Consider the following 17,169-nt stretch of genomic DNA (forward strand, 5'->3'; position numbering starts at 1 on the left):
TCTAATTCATTTGGAAATAATATCAAGGTTGAATATTATATTATGAATAAGTACTTTGTGCACCTCAATACCTTACAAACTTCATCAAAGATAGGATGGTCTTTAAGATTAAATTACTAAAAATAAATTTTTAAAATTTTCAAAATTAGTGAATAATTATTTTATTGAAATAGATAATCATCTCACTTTATCTTTTTCTTTTCTTTACTTGGATTTAAGCCTTTAAAAAGAATTCTTTTAGTTAATATATTGTATAAAAATTATATACATTGCTTGATTTTGGATACTTTGTATATTTATACTTGCTACTACATTAAATCTACTTTCTAACTTATAGAGATTAATCTCTTTTTTAGCCTTATATGTAATATTACATGTATTGAATGTTTTAATAGAATAGTTGCTTTCTTTGGTTTTGGATAGTCCAAAATTTGCCAATTTCGTATTATATGTCTATTTTCTATGCTTATTACCTTCACCAAAAGATTATTTAATTTTAAGTCTCTACGTACAATAATCATTAAATAAAAGAAAGGTATGCCTTCCAAACTAAAAGAATGATATCAAATGCTAAAAAATTGAAAAATGGAGCAAGAAGATTGAAATAATCAAACCTACTCCAGATTAAAGATGCAAGATCTTTATCCATCAATTCTATAAAAATAGAATGCTTGTGCTTCTTTCAAGAATAATAAAATAAGGAGATAACATTGGTATGAAACAACTATGATAAATCTAACACTTCTTATTCAAAATATTACTTATTTGATCTACAAAATACCTTCTTTGCAACTTCTATCTTCAACCAATTTACTTTAAACTTAGTTGTAGATTTGTCTTTTCTTAATTGATTGTACTCTAGTCTAATGTTAAAAAAATCTCTAAAAAAAATTCCATAAAAATGCAATTGATATACTACTAAGTCTTTTAAGTCTTTCAAGAAGAAAAGAAGCCAATTACTTTTTCTTGTCTTTCCATAATGTCAATTATAAGGTTATTTATTTTTACAAAGGCTCATCAATTTGATAGGCTTTTCTTTTGACAATATCAACTTCAACATTGTTGATCTTTTCAACTTTGTCAACAAATTTTGTCCATTTTCTACTTTATAGTACTTCCAATTTGAAGTCTAAAAGATAAGTTTAAATAATTCCAAATTAAAGTCTATTGATAAAACATACTCCAACACTTTGGTCAATATCTTAGTAGCTTGAATCCACCCCACCTTCAGCATATCACTCCCTTATCTAAGCAAGTTTAGACAATTGCCTATTTTTTGGATGAAGCAAGCAAGGCAACTAAATCTTCATAAATTATTTTGGTGATGATGCTACTTGCATTAATGAGAGCAATGTCACAGCTTATGGATATGTATTCAAACAAAAGACACAAAGCTTTTAGCAATTGTGAAGCAAGGCAAGCTACTATAAATGAGGCCAAGTAAGACTATGTTTACTTGGATTTGGTCATCTTTAGAATAAGAGTGAGATTGATGGATGGTCATCATATTGAAGACAAATCAAATTTCAATGAAGACATCCTCTACATTGGCATGGAAACATGTGGCTCTCAAATATGAATGTTTTTGTACCAAAATCCTTTAGCTTGCTACAACCTTAGAACTATCACATGATATCAACTCTCAAAGTAGCCACATGCACCATGTTATAAACAGTTCCAAAACTTCATTCGACCAAGATGATCTCATTGAAGCACAAAACCAAATTCATCCTATATAGAAATTAATACTAGTTATATCCTTAATATCATAGATCTAAATTTTGGACTTGATTTTGATATTCAAATATCATAGATGAGTTGTTGCACCTTAATGTGGTATTTTTAGGGCACTTTGCCATTAGAACAATAACAAATATATAAAGGTTTGAAACCTAAGCTCAATAGCAGACCAATCAAGTGGCCAATGAGGATCTTCAATTGCAATCCACAAGTTAAGAGCAAAAGGTAGCAACCACAAGCATTTTGCAAATTAAGATGTTTTAGTATTAGGAAGATAAGTTTAAAAGATTGACAAATTCTAAAACTATTTACTAGTAATATTATGAATAAAATATGTTACTTTTTTTATTGTACAATTTCCAATATAATTTTGTCCAAATCATTAAATAGTTGTTTAAAATTTTCATTTTCATTTTCAACATATTTCATCACTTTTCATTTTCTTTATTTTAAAGCCATGTAATTTAATTGGCTAAGAATATTTTAGCTAATAGTTTTGATTGCAATTAATAATTTAATGCACAAAAAAATATTCAATAATTTTTAAAACATTATTTCAACTATGATAATATTTCTGTATCCTACAAAAACATTGAGTGTTGATTTACAAATTAAACAATTATAAAACACATTTTTATTATGCTTTGTGTAGTTTAAGTATTCTAGAATTAAGAATATTTGTACTAACTAAATATTATTTAAATCCTTTGGTCACAAGGTCATATTGCATATATCCATGTTCGTGTGCTGTAAGTAGCATACCAAGACCCTGATTTTGCATCATAGCAATGTGAACCTAATTAAAATTCACAATGTATACTATTATTTATTTATTTATTAATTAATACTACAGAGACGTGAACCGCAGGACTGTAAAAAAGTCATTGTCTAACACTAATTGAAGGGATTAGCAAATTTGGAATTCAACCACACTGTAAATTAAATGCCTTTTGGCACCCCTAAGGGAGGAGTTTTTTCAGCTGACAGTGTAGAACGTGTGGGAACTAAGCAGAAACAGTCATCGTGACGCATATGTAAAGATGTGCATGCACTTAACACATTGAAATAGGTCCACTTGAACATCATTTCAACATGCTGATTCCAGCATTGCAACAGGCAGGCATTCTTAAATGAGTATAATTGATATACACAGTACTCTCCAAGAATCATATTTGCATGCTCACTTCATGCAATCAAGGAAAATTAGACGACGATGTAAGACCCCGCCACAACTCACAGTACTAATCGTGCATTAAAGTTGGCGCACAGAACACGTACATATTTAGAACAGAATGAGGAGTGCATTGGGCATTGAGCGAATATGGTTACTTGGTTCATCCCTGCCAATGTAAATATACAGCAATACATCCCTAGTGTAAGATGTATAGGATTCCCGCCAATGTAAATATCTACTTACAGCAATTCATCCATAAGGTAAGATGCTCAATTGGAATGTCACGGTTAAAAAGGTATCCAGGAGATAAGCGTCGCAGCATCAGAATGAAGCTGCCAGTATATATTTACCAAACAAGGATTGCATAGGTAGCAACAACATGGCACCAAACCTTCCAAGGGCACCTCAAAGATTCTTAGTGATCAAAAATTTGGATGTTACTAAAAAAAACATAACCTCTTCACAATGCCACTAGCCTTAAACAATGGTTTCAATAGCTAACTACCACTAATAGCCGGGTTGCTTGCAACCCCTACACAGCTCGAAGTTTTGATTACCAACACGTTGAGGTTTCCAGCATGATGGATAGATTTTAGAATGATAGCAGTGACAGGAATGTAATCCCGAAGGAGCTCAGGCATGTCAACTTGCAATTAATCAACAGCAAGCCAAGCCAAACCTAGATTTAAGCAACGCGAAGATGAGTGAAGTGCACCTCCTCAGCGCATCTGCTACGATGGAATGGGCGCTACACTTGAGCTCTTCTCAGAAGATGACCCCTCAACGGATGTACTTTCTTTTTCTTTCACCTCCTGAGCTAATTTTTCTTTTGCTTTGCGAAAATCAGCCATAGTTCGGAATTCTTCGTTAAGTAGCCGCTCCAGCTCCGGGTGTTTGGGAATTGGCATCTTGCTTTTGTCTTTACGGTAATAATGGAATGCCCTATAATAATCAACAGTTTGGTTAATATAAATATCCAATTAAGATTATACACGTAAATCTGGAATTAAGATATGAAGATCCAAGAGAAGAGGTCAACTATATGCAAGTCAAGATAGCCAATTGGGCAGTAGAAAATACCAATACTTCTCAAGGCCGTAAAGGTTGCCTTTCTTGTATGTATCCAGAGTGAGCCTCTCAAAATCGTCATACATATCCTGTTTGAACCTCTGCTCTAGACCATAGCTGCAAAAACCCCATAACAACCAAAGCAGACACATAATGTGCTACATGAGTTTAACACATATGCAGCAGCTAGCAAGGCATCCACCAACACGTCAACAGTTGGTAATGATAGTTAGATTGACAGCTAAACAAAGGCGTGAAAGATATGGTCGTTTACCTGTAAAACCTAAACAAACATTCCATTCCATAATTATACTTGGCCGCAGCGTCCTCCTCAGCGAGCTTTTTAAACTCCTGATACATGGACGTATTGAAGTTCGTCCGTAAAAAGTATGACCAAAACCTGAATAAAGTGTTCATTTCCTGCAGTAACGAGATGATTTTTGTGTCAGCACAACGATTTATACAATCAAATACTAAAACTTTGATTTCAAAGAAAAATTAAACGGAGCATAATGCTGTAATATGCAAAATACACCGCTACAAGTACATGGCGCATTTTAGAGAGTAGTTAGGGCATAAATATCTTAACTGCTTATATATATACAGCACAACAGATATTAATACAAGGAGAAGAACCTTGCCTCGCTACAACCAATACCAACTCGTTTCCGTTCCACTAAGCATCGCTTGTAGTATTTCGCATACCTGCTTATGAAAAAAAAATTCTCAAAGGGTGAAACATATACAACGGCTGGAGCGTCAACTGCAAATTTCTCGTTACGAATGATTACATGTGCAGTCACAATAAGGCTTATCCTGAAATTAATATGTATAAGTGGTCGGTAGGAATAAAACAGAGACCTAAAAACTAGCATCAATTGATCAATACATCTATTGCGTGAATCCGAAAGAGTAAGCTCTCCGAACTCAGTGGTCATAAAAGTCAATTCACGTACTGCATATTTTAACGTTCAGGCACACGTATCAGTAAGATATTCCCCATCCCATGTCATTAAATGAGTCCATACTAAACCAAACTCATGTCAAAAGTAACACACGCACTTTTGCTGCTTGAAGCCGTTATCTTCAAGAAGTGCGTGACTCGGGTGCTGGAAATGGGGAAAGGACTTCGGAATTGATCCCACTGGTGGGCTATAGCCTGGCATGAAACCACCGCCGGGGGAAGTACCATAAGGTGATGATCCCATACGAGTTGAACCGTACGATGATGATACACTGCAGCCAAAAGCACGAGTCTGTTTAAGACTAAGACAGAAGGAAAGACAGAAGGCTACAATAAAGTATGTAAAAGGATGGAACACCAAATGTAAAGTGAAAAACGCTAATATCAATAGAATACCTGTAAGTCCGATACCTTAGTTGTATAACGGTGGTGAGGCAAAAAATGAATTTTACATTTAGCTAAGATATCATTACTATACACGTCACTTACAAAAGAAGTGTGTGTATTGGTAAACATTCATCATACCACCATGCAAATTAACAGAGAAAAAAATACGAGTATCAAAATCAGTGTAGATTATGCAATAAAAACATCGAGTCCACCTTTGATTATCAGGAGTCGTGCCAAAGAAGAAACCAACAGAGTCACTAGGCGGACTTTCAGCTGTAAGTCTAGATCGAGAACTTGGGAAAAGACGTTGCTGGAAGCTACCACGGGCGGATCTCATCTGTCCTCTGGGTGGACGTAAGGGTCCGTCCGATCCAGTGCTGCCCGCGCTGCTACCATGAATACGGCCTGAAGTTTCTCCAAAACTACTAGGTCTACCAGATTCGTTAACTGCCACTTTAACAGGCTGCACAGCTGTACGTGGCTTTGTCTTGCCTGACAATAACTCCTACACAACACGGTATGAGACAATAATTCATCAAACAAGCAGATCTAAGTAAAATCCTGAAGCACACCTGAAAAATCAAAGACATACTATAAGCACGGTGAACACAACTTTCCAGATCTCCATCAATAAAATGCGGTCGATCTTGATAACAACAAATTGAAGAATGCAACTACTCCACACAGTATGCTGTTCGGCCCTGAGATTAGACAAACTTATGTATTCATTCCAAAACGTAGTTATGTTTCCTGAATATATCACTCTTCACTTTATTATGTAAAAACTAACACAGTTGGAAAATTCTCGTTGATTGCACGAATTCATGCACTTGTACAAACTTTACCTGCTCATAAAAAAATAGGCCGTCATTGATAACAGAAACTAGGTCATCTGATATGGACTTACGACCATGATCGCGTCCATCAGGACCTTTACGATCTCCTCTGGCCGCCTTCTTGCTTAACTGAATTCAGAAATATACATCTCACGCTCAGTTACTAGAGGAATAAAAGTAGAGCCCACTCTAGACGACCTAGCAGATTTGAAGAAAGATTGAAGAGGGATTTGGAGCTATCCTGATTTGAAACTTGTCATTGACTATGATACAGACCTGAGTCACAATGATGAGTCGTTGCAAATCACGATCATTGATATCTGAATCGTCCCCATCATCATCTTGCACACTGAATCATTTTGCAACTCAATCATAAGAGAACAAACAAATCAAAACCCAGCGAAGGACAAAGAGTGAAAAAGATTTCGCTACAACAAAGGATGATACTGAATATGATTCGATTCCATGAAGTAACTATACAAATGGAAAAATCAAACACATCATTATAGACCTCTTAAATACAGGTTGATTGTCCTTCAGATTTGGCCGATCTGAAGACTCGAGCTCTTCGTCAAGTTGAAAGGTATCCTCATCAGTATTCTCCTTGGCAGTAAAAGCAGCAGATAATCCTCCTGTTTTGTGTTCAGCAAGCCGTGAAGTAGGCGGTCGCTTGTTACTCGAACCCCTACGTTTTCCGGTGTGAACCAGCCAATCTCCTGAGTGATCTACATGCTCAGAATCTACCTTCGATACTGAATTTTCTAGCTGCCCATCAGTTTCGATTGAGCTCTGCACAGGAGGTCCCTCCAAATCTGTCTTGTGCAACTTCAGTTGACGACTGGCATCCTTTTCTTCACCACCTTGTTTCAGGTCATTCGAAGATACTCCCAGACCAATTCCTGAAGTCGTGTGCACAACATTGTTATCTACAGAAGCTCCAACATCTATAACCGCAGCAAGACCAACAGGCGGAGAAGAGAAGGCACCGACCCTTCCAACTCCTTCGGCCGGCAACTGACTACTTCCGGCGCCTGAGGATGACTTCGGAGCATCTGTATCACCATATGTCGTTAAAATGTGAGTACGACAAGCACTATCGAATAAAAAAATTCAACAAATAATACAACTGTTTTAACAATCTAAAATGAAGCAATCAGTCAGATGAAGCTGACTGCAATTAACCCCACCTTTGATAACCAACTCCCCTGGTGCTCCACCTTTTGAACACTTGCCGGATGACTCGGAATGACGAGCTGAGGTCTCCGGCTGTTTCACTAATTCCTCCAGCTGTTCTGACTTGGCCTCCAAGCTTTCATCCGTGATCTTACTTTGGGCAGCACTATTCAAACTTTCATCCGTGATCTTAATTTCAGCGGCACTATTGCCTACAGCAGCACTCTTACTTTCAGCGGCACTGCTAATTTCAGTAGCACTATTGCTTTCAGTAGCCTTCTTACTTTCAGTAGCCTTCTTACTTTCAGGAGCACTATCATTTTCAGCAGCACTCTTACTTGCAGCTTCAAGAGAAACTCCCTGTGATGTTTCACCATTCGAAATCTCTTTCCCAGGGCTCGCTGAGCTAGTAGAGGAAGACGTAAACTGGGGCGAAACAGGAAGCAACCAAGTAGCCCAATCATCGCGTTTGCGCAACTTGTCACCCTGCATGTAAAAATACAAATCATCATAAGCTCCAAGTGTCTATCCGTACCGTGTAGGAATATAAAGACCACCTAATCAGCACAAAGTGAGCAATTTAAGAAGAGAGATATGCATGACATTCCAATCTTACCTTAACTTCAATCAAAGAAGAATCCTGAAGTGCATCCAAAATGAGAGCAGAATCCTCTGTGAGTTGTCGCACCTGAAAAGAATTAAGTTTCTCACCAAGTCAAGAAACAATTAAATCATAATCGCAAAAAAAAGAGACACAAATGCATAAGAACAAACTTCGAAGAAGTCCAGAAGAACTGAAAGAACCAAATATTAATATCATTCAACTTCTTCGTAATTTCCTTCATTAACCAAACACAAACCATACCAAAAAGTAAAACGAAATTAATTGAGAAAATATTAAAAGTGAAAACTAATACTGACTTATTGTCCAGAAAAGCACGTGCTAGTGTCTCTTTCAAGATGATTATTACCAGCAGAAATGTTTTTAAGGATGTGAACTGTGAACCATTAACAAGGTGCTATTAAATATTAATACAATGCATCAAACCGCTTCTAGCATCCTTCATGTCGTAATTACCGCACGACAGCGTTTCGTAAAGAAACTTAAGACGCAAGAACGCGACAGATTTGACAATCGGCACCTATTCACTTATCACAAACCATAACAAAAGTTCCTAAGGCAACCGTAAGATTATGTGGAAATAAGTATTTACTGCTCACAAAGTAGAAAATTCCAAACACCAACTGCAATCCTGCTTAAATAAATACAGAAAACGAACATTCACCGTAACTGAAGACCTAATCAAAACTATAGAGATAAAAAGCAGAAAAATAGTAACAGGAAGAAGGAAATTGATATAACAAAAGAAAACTCACCCTATTAAAACTCGCAATAATACTAATAGGAATGAAGCCATTGCTGTCCATTTTTGAACGCAAAAATATATCTTTGCATAGATTGTCCATACTGCACCGTCAACATGAACGCGTCACATCAGCATATTCCGTAGATAACAAGATTACGGATGGGTCCAATGGAGAGAATAAGCCAGTAACAATTAAGATAGATGACACTCAGCTTCCACTAGCCTATCTACAAAATCAGGGGAGAGCGGAATCCTTCGAGCTCACCTAAAGTAATATTCGATTTGCTTCACCAGCATGGTACGAAGGGGCGGGCTTGAACCTGGGCCTCCACCTCCAGACGCTCCAGAAGGGAAAAACCCATGACCTGTATTTGCACCGCCTGTTGGCACATAACTATATTTGCTGAAGCTCTTTACATTGATCCATCTACAAAAAATTCAGTCCTAACTAGATCCCAACAGAAAGACATGTTGAGATTAAAAAAAAAAAAAAAAAAAAAAACACACCATGATTAGAATTTACAAGTCAATACGCAAAAGACATCACTTGCGAGAGGAAAACAAGTTAGACCAAAATGATCCAAGATTACACCAACCAAAAAATTCATCGGTGAAACAGTGTGTAGAAAGCCGTACAGATACACTTGTATTCACGAAGATAGCTCGTACAAAAGCTATGCACTACTTCACGTGACATCTAAAATGTCAGTAAAGCTATTTGATAACCCTCAATGAAAAGGCGCGCTTCCTCTCCTAGAAACTGACGCATATAAGTCATATGACATCTCAAAGTAAAGAATGATAATTAATTAACGAATTAAAGAGAGAGAGAGAGAGAGAGAGAGAGAGAGAGAGAGAGAGAGAGAGAGAGAGAGAGAGAGAGAGAGAGAGAGAGAGAGAGAGAGAGAGAGAGAGAGAGAGAGAGAGAATCTAACCTGGTGTGTTTCCGAATTCCGACACATTGTTATTGTTGAACATAACCTTGTTGTAATTCCTTGAACCAGCCCGAAGAGACACCGAGGGTCCATTGTTCATGCGAAAACCCCGTTGATTGTTCCACCCATGATTGTTCGACCGCACAGGATCCCTTGATCTAGGTCGTGCACCAGCACCAAAACCACCGTGGTCCTGTCCCCTCCAATACTGGCCCCGATTCCTTTCGCTACTACCACCGTTCACAGACACATGCTTAGAGCCAGCTTCACTGCCACTTTTCGGGGCTGACGGCTCCAAATTCGAGGTGGCACTTGCATCTTCAGACGTAGCAACATCCAAAGCCAAACCAGGAGTACCTGAACCAGTTCTATGCGAGTGCTCGGCATGATGTGCTTTACGACTCCCCTTTGGCTTGATACCCTGAGAGGAGGATTGATCCACATAATTGACATTTGGACCCCTTCGACCCGCTGAAATTGTCTGCAAGAGAGCAAACCTACACAGTGTGAATCCACCAAAACTCCACTGAACATTGGGCAATGGAGTAGCAGAATAAACAATGAGCCATTATACTCAAACTCGATGAGTTGTTAGGTGTGACATACCAAAATCATCTCCTTACAAAAGGATCATAAATTAGGGAGCAAATGGGACATGCCGTTTCTCTGATGGCATATATTACTAGATTTAAAATAATCAAGCAACTTGTATCCCCCCTAAGTACACTCAAAACGTGGTCTCTCCTAAAACCCTACAAGCTTGTGCCCTTTTGATTCCAGACGACGGAAGAGACCTGCACTGCCTGCAAAGTAAGACACTAACAGGGCCCCTGCGACAAAAGGATGACACCGAACAGCCCGTGTACGACACTCCTCCCAAGTGCGGGTCGGGGAAACACCCAAACTCGGACATTCATTCAAAAAAATTACTGACTGCTTTCCAGAAACTCAAGTAAGGGTTTTCAGTCCGTCATGCCCATGTGCAAACCTGTTGAGAGGTGGGATTCACAGGAGTAAGCCCTGCACTGGAATTGTTTGAGGATTGATCGGGCGGAGCCGTCTTAGAATGGCGTGCATCACCTAATGTCGGCCAAGTTACCGCGCCCATCACAGGACCTGTTGCAGGGGTTTTACCAAGAGTACTACTGGTGCTCTTCCAAGCGGGTTTGGCAGGCTTCACGACATCACCACCACTGCTGCCGCCACTTGCAGCCATTGACACAGAATTTTGCCCTAACTCGCCTCTTAAAATCTCAACCTCAGGCTGCTGCTGCTCTCCTTCAGGACTTTCCTCAATTCTGGAAGATGCATTATCCTCCGATAATTTCAAGATCCCTGTAGCTGCTATAACAGGTGCAGCCGATTGCTCCCCTAAGGATTTCCCTCCACCCCCAGATATTCCAGAATTATGCTTCGATGCTACAACAGAGCTCGACTCTGTCACTGCAGGGGCTGCATGACTTCTGCTTCCACCTTTGGACTTGGCTTCTGCTGGTGCCACGGGAGACACCTCGCCGCGCACAACCTGCGACCACGCACTCTTAGTGCCACCGGCAGCAGCATTGCTGGCTGGCGAAGGCTGCGCGGCGGCGGCGGCGGCAGAGGGCGCAGGGGCCGTGTCTGAGACCACTGCCATACCTGGCCCCCGCCCGGACCCCGTCGTCTGGCGCCCAGCGACCACAACGCGCACCACGGTCAAGAAGAAGGATATCCAGTGGGAGGGAATGTAGCTCCACGAATGGCTGAAGGGGAAGGAGAAACGGAGTGTTCAGGCAGAGCAATAGCAAAATCAGACTACGAGAAAGACGCACAACTCATGCTGCGGGGTTGGCAAAGTGGCGGCAGCAGCATGGCCATCGTCGAGGCGAAGACAGAACCCTAAGTGGAGGAAAAGAGCAAATTGAAGGACCCCAGACAACGGCAAAAAAGGAGAAATGCCGAGTAGGGCCTGCGTTCAAGAAGCATTCGCCCACCGCACCCCGTTAGGGCTCCAACCCAGGCCCCTTCCCCGTGCTCCCCTGTGCCCGCGGGACCCCCCCCCTTTCAACTCCTTCATCTGTTATAGATGAACGTATACACAGATGAGCTTTATCGTTTCTTCTCTATCAGTTTCTCTAATCTCAAATGCATTCAGACGTTGAAGACTACTGAGACCTTTCATCCATGAGAACATGAAGCTTTAGAGATATAATACTTGTGTGCGCAAACATAAAACAATTTAAGCTACCTAGAGGATGAAAATGGATGGACACTAGGGTACCATTTTGTTTCCGAAGAGCCAGCTCTTGGGATCCTCTTGAGGTACATCACAGTCGGCTCTTTTCGGCCATAAGACTCCCGAATTTGCTCACCTTAATTTGCTCAACCTCACATCCTGATGTCCAATGTCAAGTGGCCCCTCACTGTTGCAAGAGAACGATTAATTTAGTCCCCCATCTCGAATCAGACTGAAAGTAGAGATTTTTTCAGATGGAGGAAATGCATGGGGATCTTAAAGATCCGAGAGGGGGATGCGTCAAAAATGGGTATGAGATAAAGTGTCTGGCTGCTGTTTGGGTGGTCATTCGCATCCGAATGCTCAGACACTGGGAGGTTTATATACTTTGTCCAACTGTCAGTTTCAGCTTGACGATTCTTTTCCAAAGGATACCAAAAATATATATTTCAACTAGAATGCTGGGCAAGTTGGAAAACCACACAGAAAATGGAGAAACTAAAATAAATCCAGAAGGTCCGAGGATTGTTTTTGAAAGGAATCTGAGCTTTCTGTAACTGAGGGCTTGACAGGGGTAAAGCCGCTAAGAAAAAAATCGTTCTTGTACACATGCTGTTAGATCAAAATTTGAAGATAATGCCTAAATATTAGTGAATTTCCCACCTGGTAAGCTTGAAAACAGAGCGTAGTGGGAAAGGACTGAATAGCATGTAGGAACTGTCAAGGGTAGCAAAACCTAGCTCTTTTCTTACAAAACTTCGTAGTCCTCTAGACTCAAACCAATCCCCTGCGTCTTACTCCTGATTCGAATGTTACCGCCTAGCTTACCTTCCGGTTGTTTCTCAACGCTGACATTATCAAAGGTATCTTCTCAAAATAACACTTCGTGTAGAGATTAGCAGAAAGAAAGACGCAATCTCCTTCCAATGCAGACCAGATCATGATGACAAATCATGACATTGTTAACCATGACGTGAATTTCCCGTCTCTATCTACACACACACACACACACATATATATATATATATATATATATATATATATTACAAAACTATTCAAAGTTCAAAGTTCTAGATGCAGATGTAAAAAGATGTGTTTCACTTGCTGCGACAAGAAAAACTTCTCGGGATATATAAGCTGTAAATAACGTTTACCCAGGGGTAAGACATTTCAGAATTGTTGACGCAACGATATGGTCCAAAAATTCGTATGCATCTTGAAGACTATTATTGATAGCAATCTACGACGAAATCGAATCAGAATTTAATTCTCGCGTCATGATCGAGAGTATAAAATGCTACTAAATGGGATCCGACGAGAACCTTGGATAAGTTGCACACCGCTTGAGGACAATAAATTAGTACGACAAACTGAAGTACATGAAGTTTCATAAAAACATCCAGCAATCCAGCAAAAACTGTCCTGCAAAATCGACGTCGACTTTTTCATGAAGTGAAAGAAAATGGCTGAAATTGGATAGCATCATGATAAGGTGTAATATGAACTTACCGTATTTTCCCACTCGGATTCGCCCTCATATTTCTGAATACAACGTCTGCACAAGACGCTGAAGAAATGCAATACATGATATTAATGTGTATGTTATTCAATACGACGACATTACGATCCAGCACACACGCAGTCTCGTGCACGATACTGCCAATAATAACTCCTGTAACTGTTGAAGACACCAAGATGTTGGCCTTGATCCGCTTGCTGGTTTGGGGAGCCAAAGAATAATTCTATGGGCACTCCACTAAACTTCAGATCGCCCGTAGTTGCCAACTCTAAGCACAGATATCTCAGAAGTGCGATTCACAACTGTCACATCTAGCATAAAATCATAATGTTAATTAGTCGCATGTGCGTGAACTGGATCGCTGAAATCTGTGAGCTGCAATACTCTGTTCCGGTTCATGTGAATCTCCCGATCTTTACTAATTTCTTCCGTTGCACGCTTCAAAACTGTCTGAACTTTATCCTCGAGCTCCAACTGGCTCATACCGTAACACAGAGAAGAGAGAGGAAACTCGGACACCAAACCAAGACCTCAATGTTCCATGCTGCAACCTTCACAATAGTCCAAGATAAGCTCGAGTGGCTCAAATAAACTTCAGGCCTTACATTATCCAAAAGAGTTCCTATAGCACATCTGCGTGTGCAGCTAAACATTCTGCTTTTGAGATGGTAGAGATCAATAAGATCATTCGGCTGTGAGTGCGATGCCATAGCGTTTACTTTCAAGTCCTCATTCTCACGATCCTGTTTCTCCTTGAGCATAACTACGAAGTTATCATAGAAAACTTCCAGCCACACAGTTCGTGTAACAACATCTGGACTGACGAGAAGTCTAATGCAAAGAGAAATACCATCAGCAGACCCCCTGCCTATGGGGTGGGGCAGAACAAATGATTCACCAAGACTTAGCATCGATATCAATATCAGCAGAATATCAGCCTCACTCTTGTTCAAGCCTATTGCAAACGATTGAATCTCTTCTAAGTGCATGACAGGTTTTCAGGGTAGCAGAAACCACAGCTCCCAAGAAAAAGTCTCCCGTTACGAGAATGGCTCTTAGATTTGCAGCACGATTGGAAGTGGCGGAAGACCCAGATAAGAAAACTGCAGTCTCAACCACAACATTTTGTGTAGCATATGTTCCATCTGGCAAAACGGGAGGCCTTTTTGAAGGAGCGCTAAACACACTGATTGGAGCAGGTGTCTTGTTGCTAGAGGATGATTTGTTGTCACCCGCTACATTTCCATCACTTTCATCGGCTGCTAAAATAAAGAGACAGTCCTCCTAAAGATTGTTTGATCACTGCAATGCCACTTTCGATTTCCTGCAAAAAAAAAAAAAAAAGAAAAAAAAAAGGTAGTATTCGCCAATAATCCACAGTGCACATGTGCACACACTAGATCACCTAATCTGATCAAATGTGTCTAAAAAGCCGGAAAATGCCTGGTACTCTAAGCTTTGGGTTTGTCTCGGAGGTTTCTCTCACAAAAAACACCACATCAAAAGCCGAAGCAACGATCGAATCAGAAAGTCCACAAGGAGATGCAAAACTGAACTTGTCACCTCTGGGAACATAAGGGCACAGCCGTGAATGGCTTGCACAAGCATTCACATGTACTTTCCACACATCTCAGTTGCAATGGTGTGTTTCTTCACGACCTCTTTCTTGGGGTTCATCACGATTTCGTCAAAGTTTCGCGACGTAATTAGATCTAGAATAATGTTAAGTGTCATTCACCGAAAGTCGAGATTTGGGCTAGACATGGTAATCACTCTGTGAAAGCAGGAGCTGGCAGAAGCAATTTACAGCAGCTCCTCTTGCAGTGGAAGGATAACGACACCAGAGCACCTGCACAATGATATGTGACAGCGGCAGATGTGGAAGATGGCAACATAATCACGAACTTGAGGCATTTACCTTTCTCAACTGGGTTCGCACCGCACCATTTGAAGTATACGCCCCCTTACCCGAAAAGGCGTTACGACAGGCTAACTGATCCAGCTCACTAGCAAGCAATCTTACGATCATTTCCGGCGCATCGAGAAGGAGTTTCTCTGCTGAAGGGAGGATATAGATCGCTGTCATAGCCAAAATAACATTCTTCTTCACAAATGCATGGCGATGCTCCTAGTGGGTCAAAATGGACGGAATCAAAGCTTCGATCAGCTAAGCCTCTTCCAAACTGGCAAGAAAACGCAACGCCACACAACGTACGTACTAATTCGGGTATTGCAAGTTATTTCAGAGGTTCTCACAAATAAGAATCGTTTCCGGGAGGAACTTGCTTTTGGCACCGGTATCGTCTATGACCCTCAGGTACGAAAGCAATGGCTTCTGAATCGTGTGATCCTCCGAACGCAACACAAATCTCACAATAGTGATCAGCAGAGCAGGCAGAGCTTTACTATTCAGAAGGAGCATCACTGCCTCCTTTATCGAGTTCACTTTCAACTCCATATCATACCCTTTCAATTCCTCCTTGATCATGTGCACCAGTGCCGCCGTCCACTTAACGAAATTCACCAGCAAGGTGCAAGACTAATCCATCTCGAGCCTCTTCTTCCCCCTCTCCTCTCCCTCACAATCTCTCACACCCTCAAATGATTCCTCTCCTCGCCTCTTAACACTCCTTTCAAAAATTCTTCGCAGACCACCACTGCTTAACACGGGCGTACCGCCATGCGATCATTAGATCCCCGACAACACTTCAATCCGCTGAAAAAAAACATGTCCTAAATTGCATCACATAAGACGAGGATCTCACGGAATCAAGAGTAGAGTCGGCAACTCAGAATGCAGGCGATTCAACGCAATAAAATGTAACAAAAACGCAGCAAGGGGGAATAAAATCGGAGCTCGAAAGAGAGTAGAATTGATTCGCTTGCAAGCGAGAAACAGAAAGAGAGAGAAGAGGCTAGGGTTTAGCAAAGGCGTGGAAGCGAGTCACAACCATCATAACTCTCCTGCGGCCGTCTGAGAAGGCCCTCGGCATTCCCGTTAACGACCAACGCGGGCCAAATTTCATGAATTGCAACGGCGACATGGTTCGGTCGCAGGGGGTCATCATCAAACGCACTTGCACAAGTCTAGGCTCTCCGCTTTCCGCCTCTGCGCAGCTTTCGCCAAATTAGCGATGCTTATACCGGCTGATCCAGAAAACGAACTCCACCGGCCGCGGGTAACCAACTCGGTACACTCTTCCTCCACACGGTAAACTGTCAGTAACGGTTTCGGATTTAAACCAAATGGTTAATTTAATACACTCTTACAGCGAAATTTAAAAGTTCCAAGTTTCCAGTTTTTAATCTTTGAAACATCGAAAATACATCTAGCTCATACTATGAATTTAATAAAATACGGAATTTAAAAGAATAAAAATAGGTTATATATATATATATATATATATATATTAGTATATGTAGTGATGCCAAAATTGTGTTGAAATTACTTTTAAAATATTCCAAAATCACTTTAAACTAGAAATCATAACCATTAATATTAATATTTGAAATTATTTTATATATGAAAATAATTGTGTAATTCCACCTTGAAGAAGCTTGTCAATACCATTCTTTAGAGCATCTGCAAGCTTTGAGATAGCAGTTCTTGTCTTTGTAAAGATGTTATTGTGAGATCGACTACTGTGATTGCTTGTTTTACTTATTCTGGAAGAAACCTCCCAAAATAAACCCGTATAGGAGGATTTGAACACGGGGAATGACCATGTATATGAGCTCCAATTGTTAGGGTCACGCAATTAACCGCTACTGCTGAATGCTTATCATAC

The 17,169-nt window shown here is 40.3% G+C and overlaps 1 protein-coding gene and 1 pseudogene across 3 annotated transcripts; both read right to left on the reverse strand.

Annotated features, from left to right (window-relative positions):
- Nucleotides 1–3,212: 3,212 nt before the first annotated feature.
- LOC112288780 (uncharacterized) lies at nucleotides 3,213–11,564 on the reverse strand. 2 transcript variants are annotated; one of them, XM_024533330.3, is made up of 15 exons: nucleotides 10,636–11,564; nucleotides 9,648–10,128; nucleotides 8,978–9,077; nucleotides 8,723–8,813; nucleotides 7,962–8,033; nucleotides 7,360–7,831; nucleotides 6,684–7,224; nucleotides 6,449–6,521; nucleotides 6,182–6,301; nucleotides 5,549–5,841; nucleotides 5,045–5,218; nucleotides 4,624–4,687; nucleotides 4,257–4,402; nucleotides 3,995–4,099; nucleotides 3,213–3,856 (listed from the first exon to the last, which is right to left on the reverse strand). In XM_024533330.3, the coding sequence occupies exons 1-15, from the start codon at nucleotides 11,281–11,283 to the stop codon at nucleotides 3,646–3,648; spliced, it is 3,591 nt and encodes a 1,196-aa protein (XP_024389098.1). In that variant the 5' UTR covers nucleotides 11,284–11,564; the 3' UTR covers nucleotides 3,213–3,645. The 2 variants fall into 2 exon arrangements, with proteins under 2 accessions (XP_024389098.1, XP_024389097.1); XM_024533329.3 differs by having other exon boundaries at nucleotides 8,978–9,092.
- A 2-nt stretch (nucleotides 11,565–11,566) lies between these two features.
- On the reverse strand, nucleotides 11,567–16,457 carry LOC112289111 (coatomer subunit beta-1-like; annotated as a pseudogene). Its single transcript, XR_016505639.1, has 6 exons — nucleotides 14,034–16,457; nucleotides 13,372–13,869; nucleotides 13,020–13,102; nucleotides 12,691–12,799; nucleotides 11,908–12,049; nucleotides 11,567–11,703 (listed from the first exon to the last, which is right to left on the reverse strand). The product of XR_016505639.1 is annotated as a coatomer subunit beta-1-like (transcript).
- Between the last annotated feature and the right edge of the window lie 712 nt (nucleotides 16,458–17,169).

Source organism: Physcomitrium patens, chromosome 11 (genome assembly GCF_059467195.1).
Source record: "Physcomitrium patens ecotype Gransden chromosome 11, ASM5946719v1, whole genome shotgun sequence".
Classification (NCBI taxonomy): Eukaryota; Viridiplantae; Streptophyta; class Bryopsida; order Funariales; family Funariaceae; genus Physcomitrium; species Physcomitrium patens.

Excerpts from the sequence above, each read along its gene's own strand:
- LOC112288780 (XM_024533329.3), bottom strand. The coding sequence starts at position 11,283 with ATGGCAGTGGTCTCAGACACGGCCCCTGCGCCCTCTGCCGCCGCCGCC. Across the intron at positions 7,832-7,961 it reads CTTCTTTGATTGAAGTTAAG|GGTGACAAGTTGCGCAAACG; the intron begins GTAAGATTGGAA and ends TTTTACATGCAG. Across the intron at positions 4,100-4,256 it reads TGTTTGTTTAGGTTTTACAG|CTATGGTCTAGAGCAGAGGT; the intron begins GTAAACGACCAT and ends GGGTTTTTGCAG.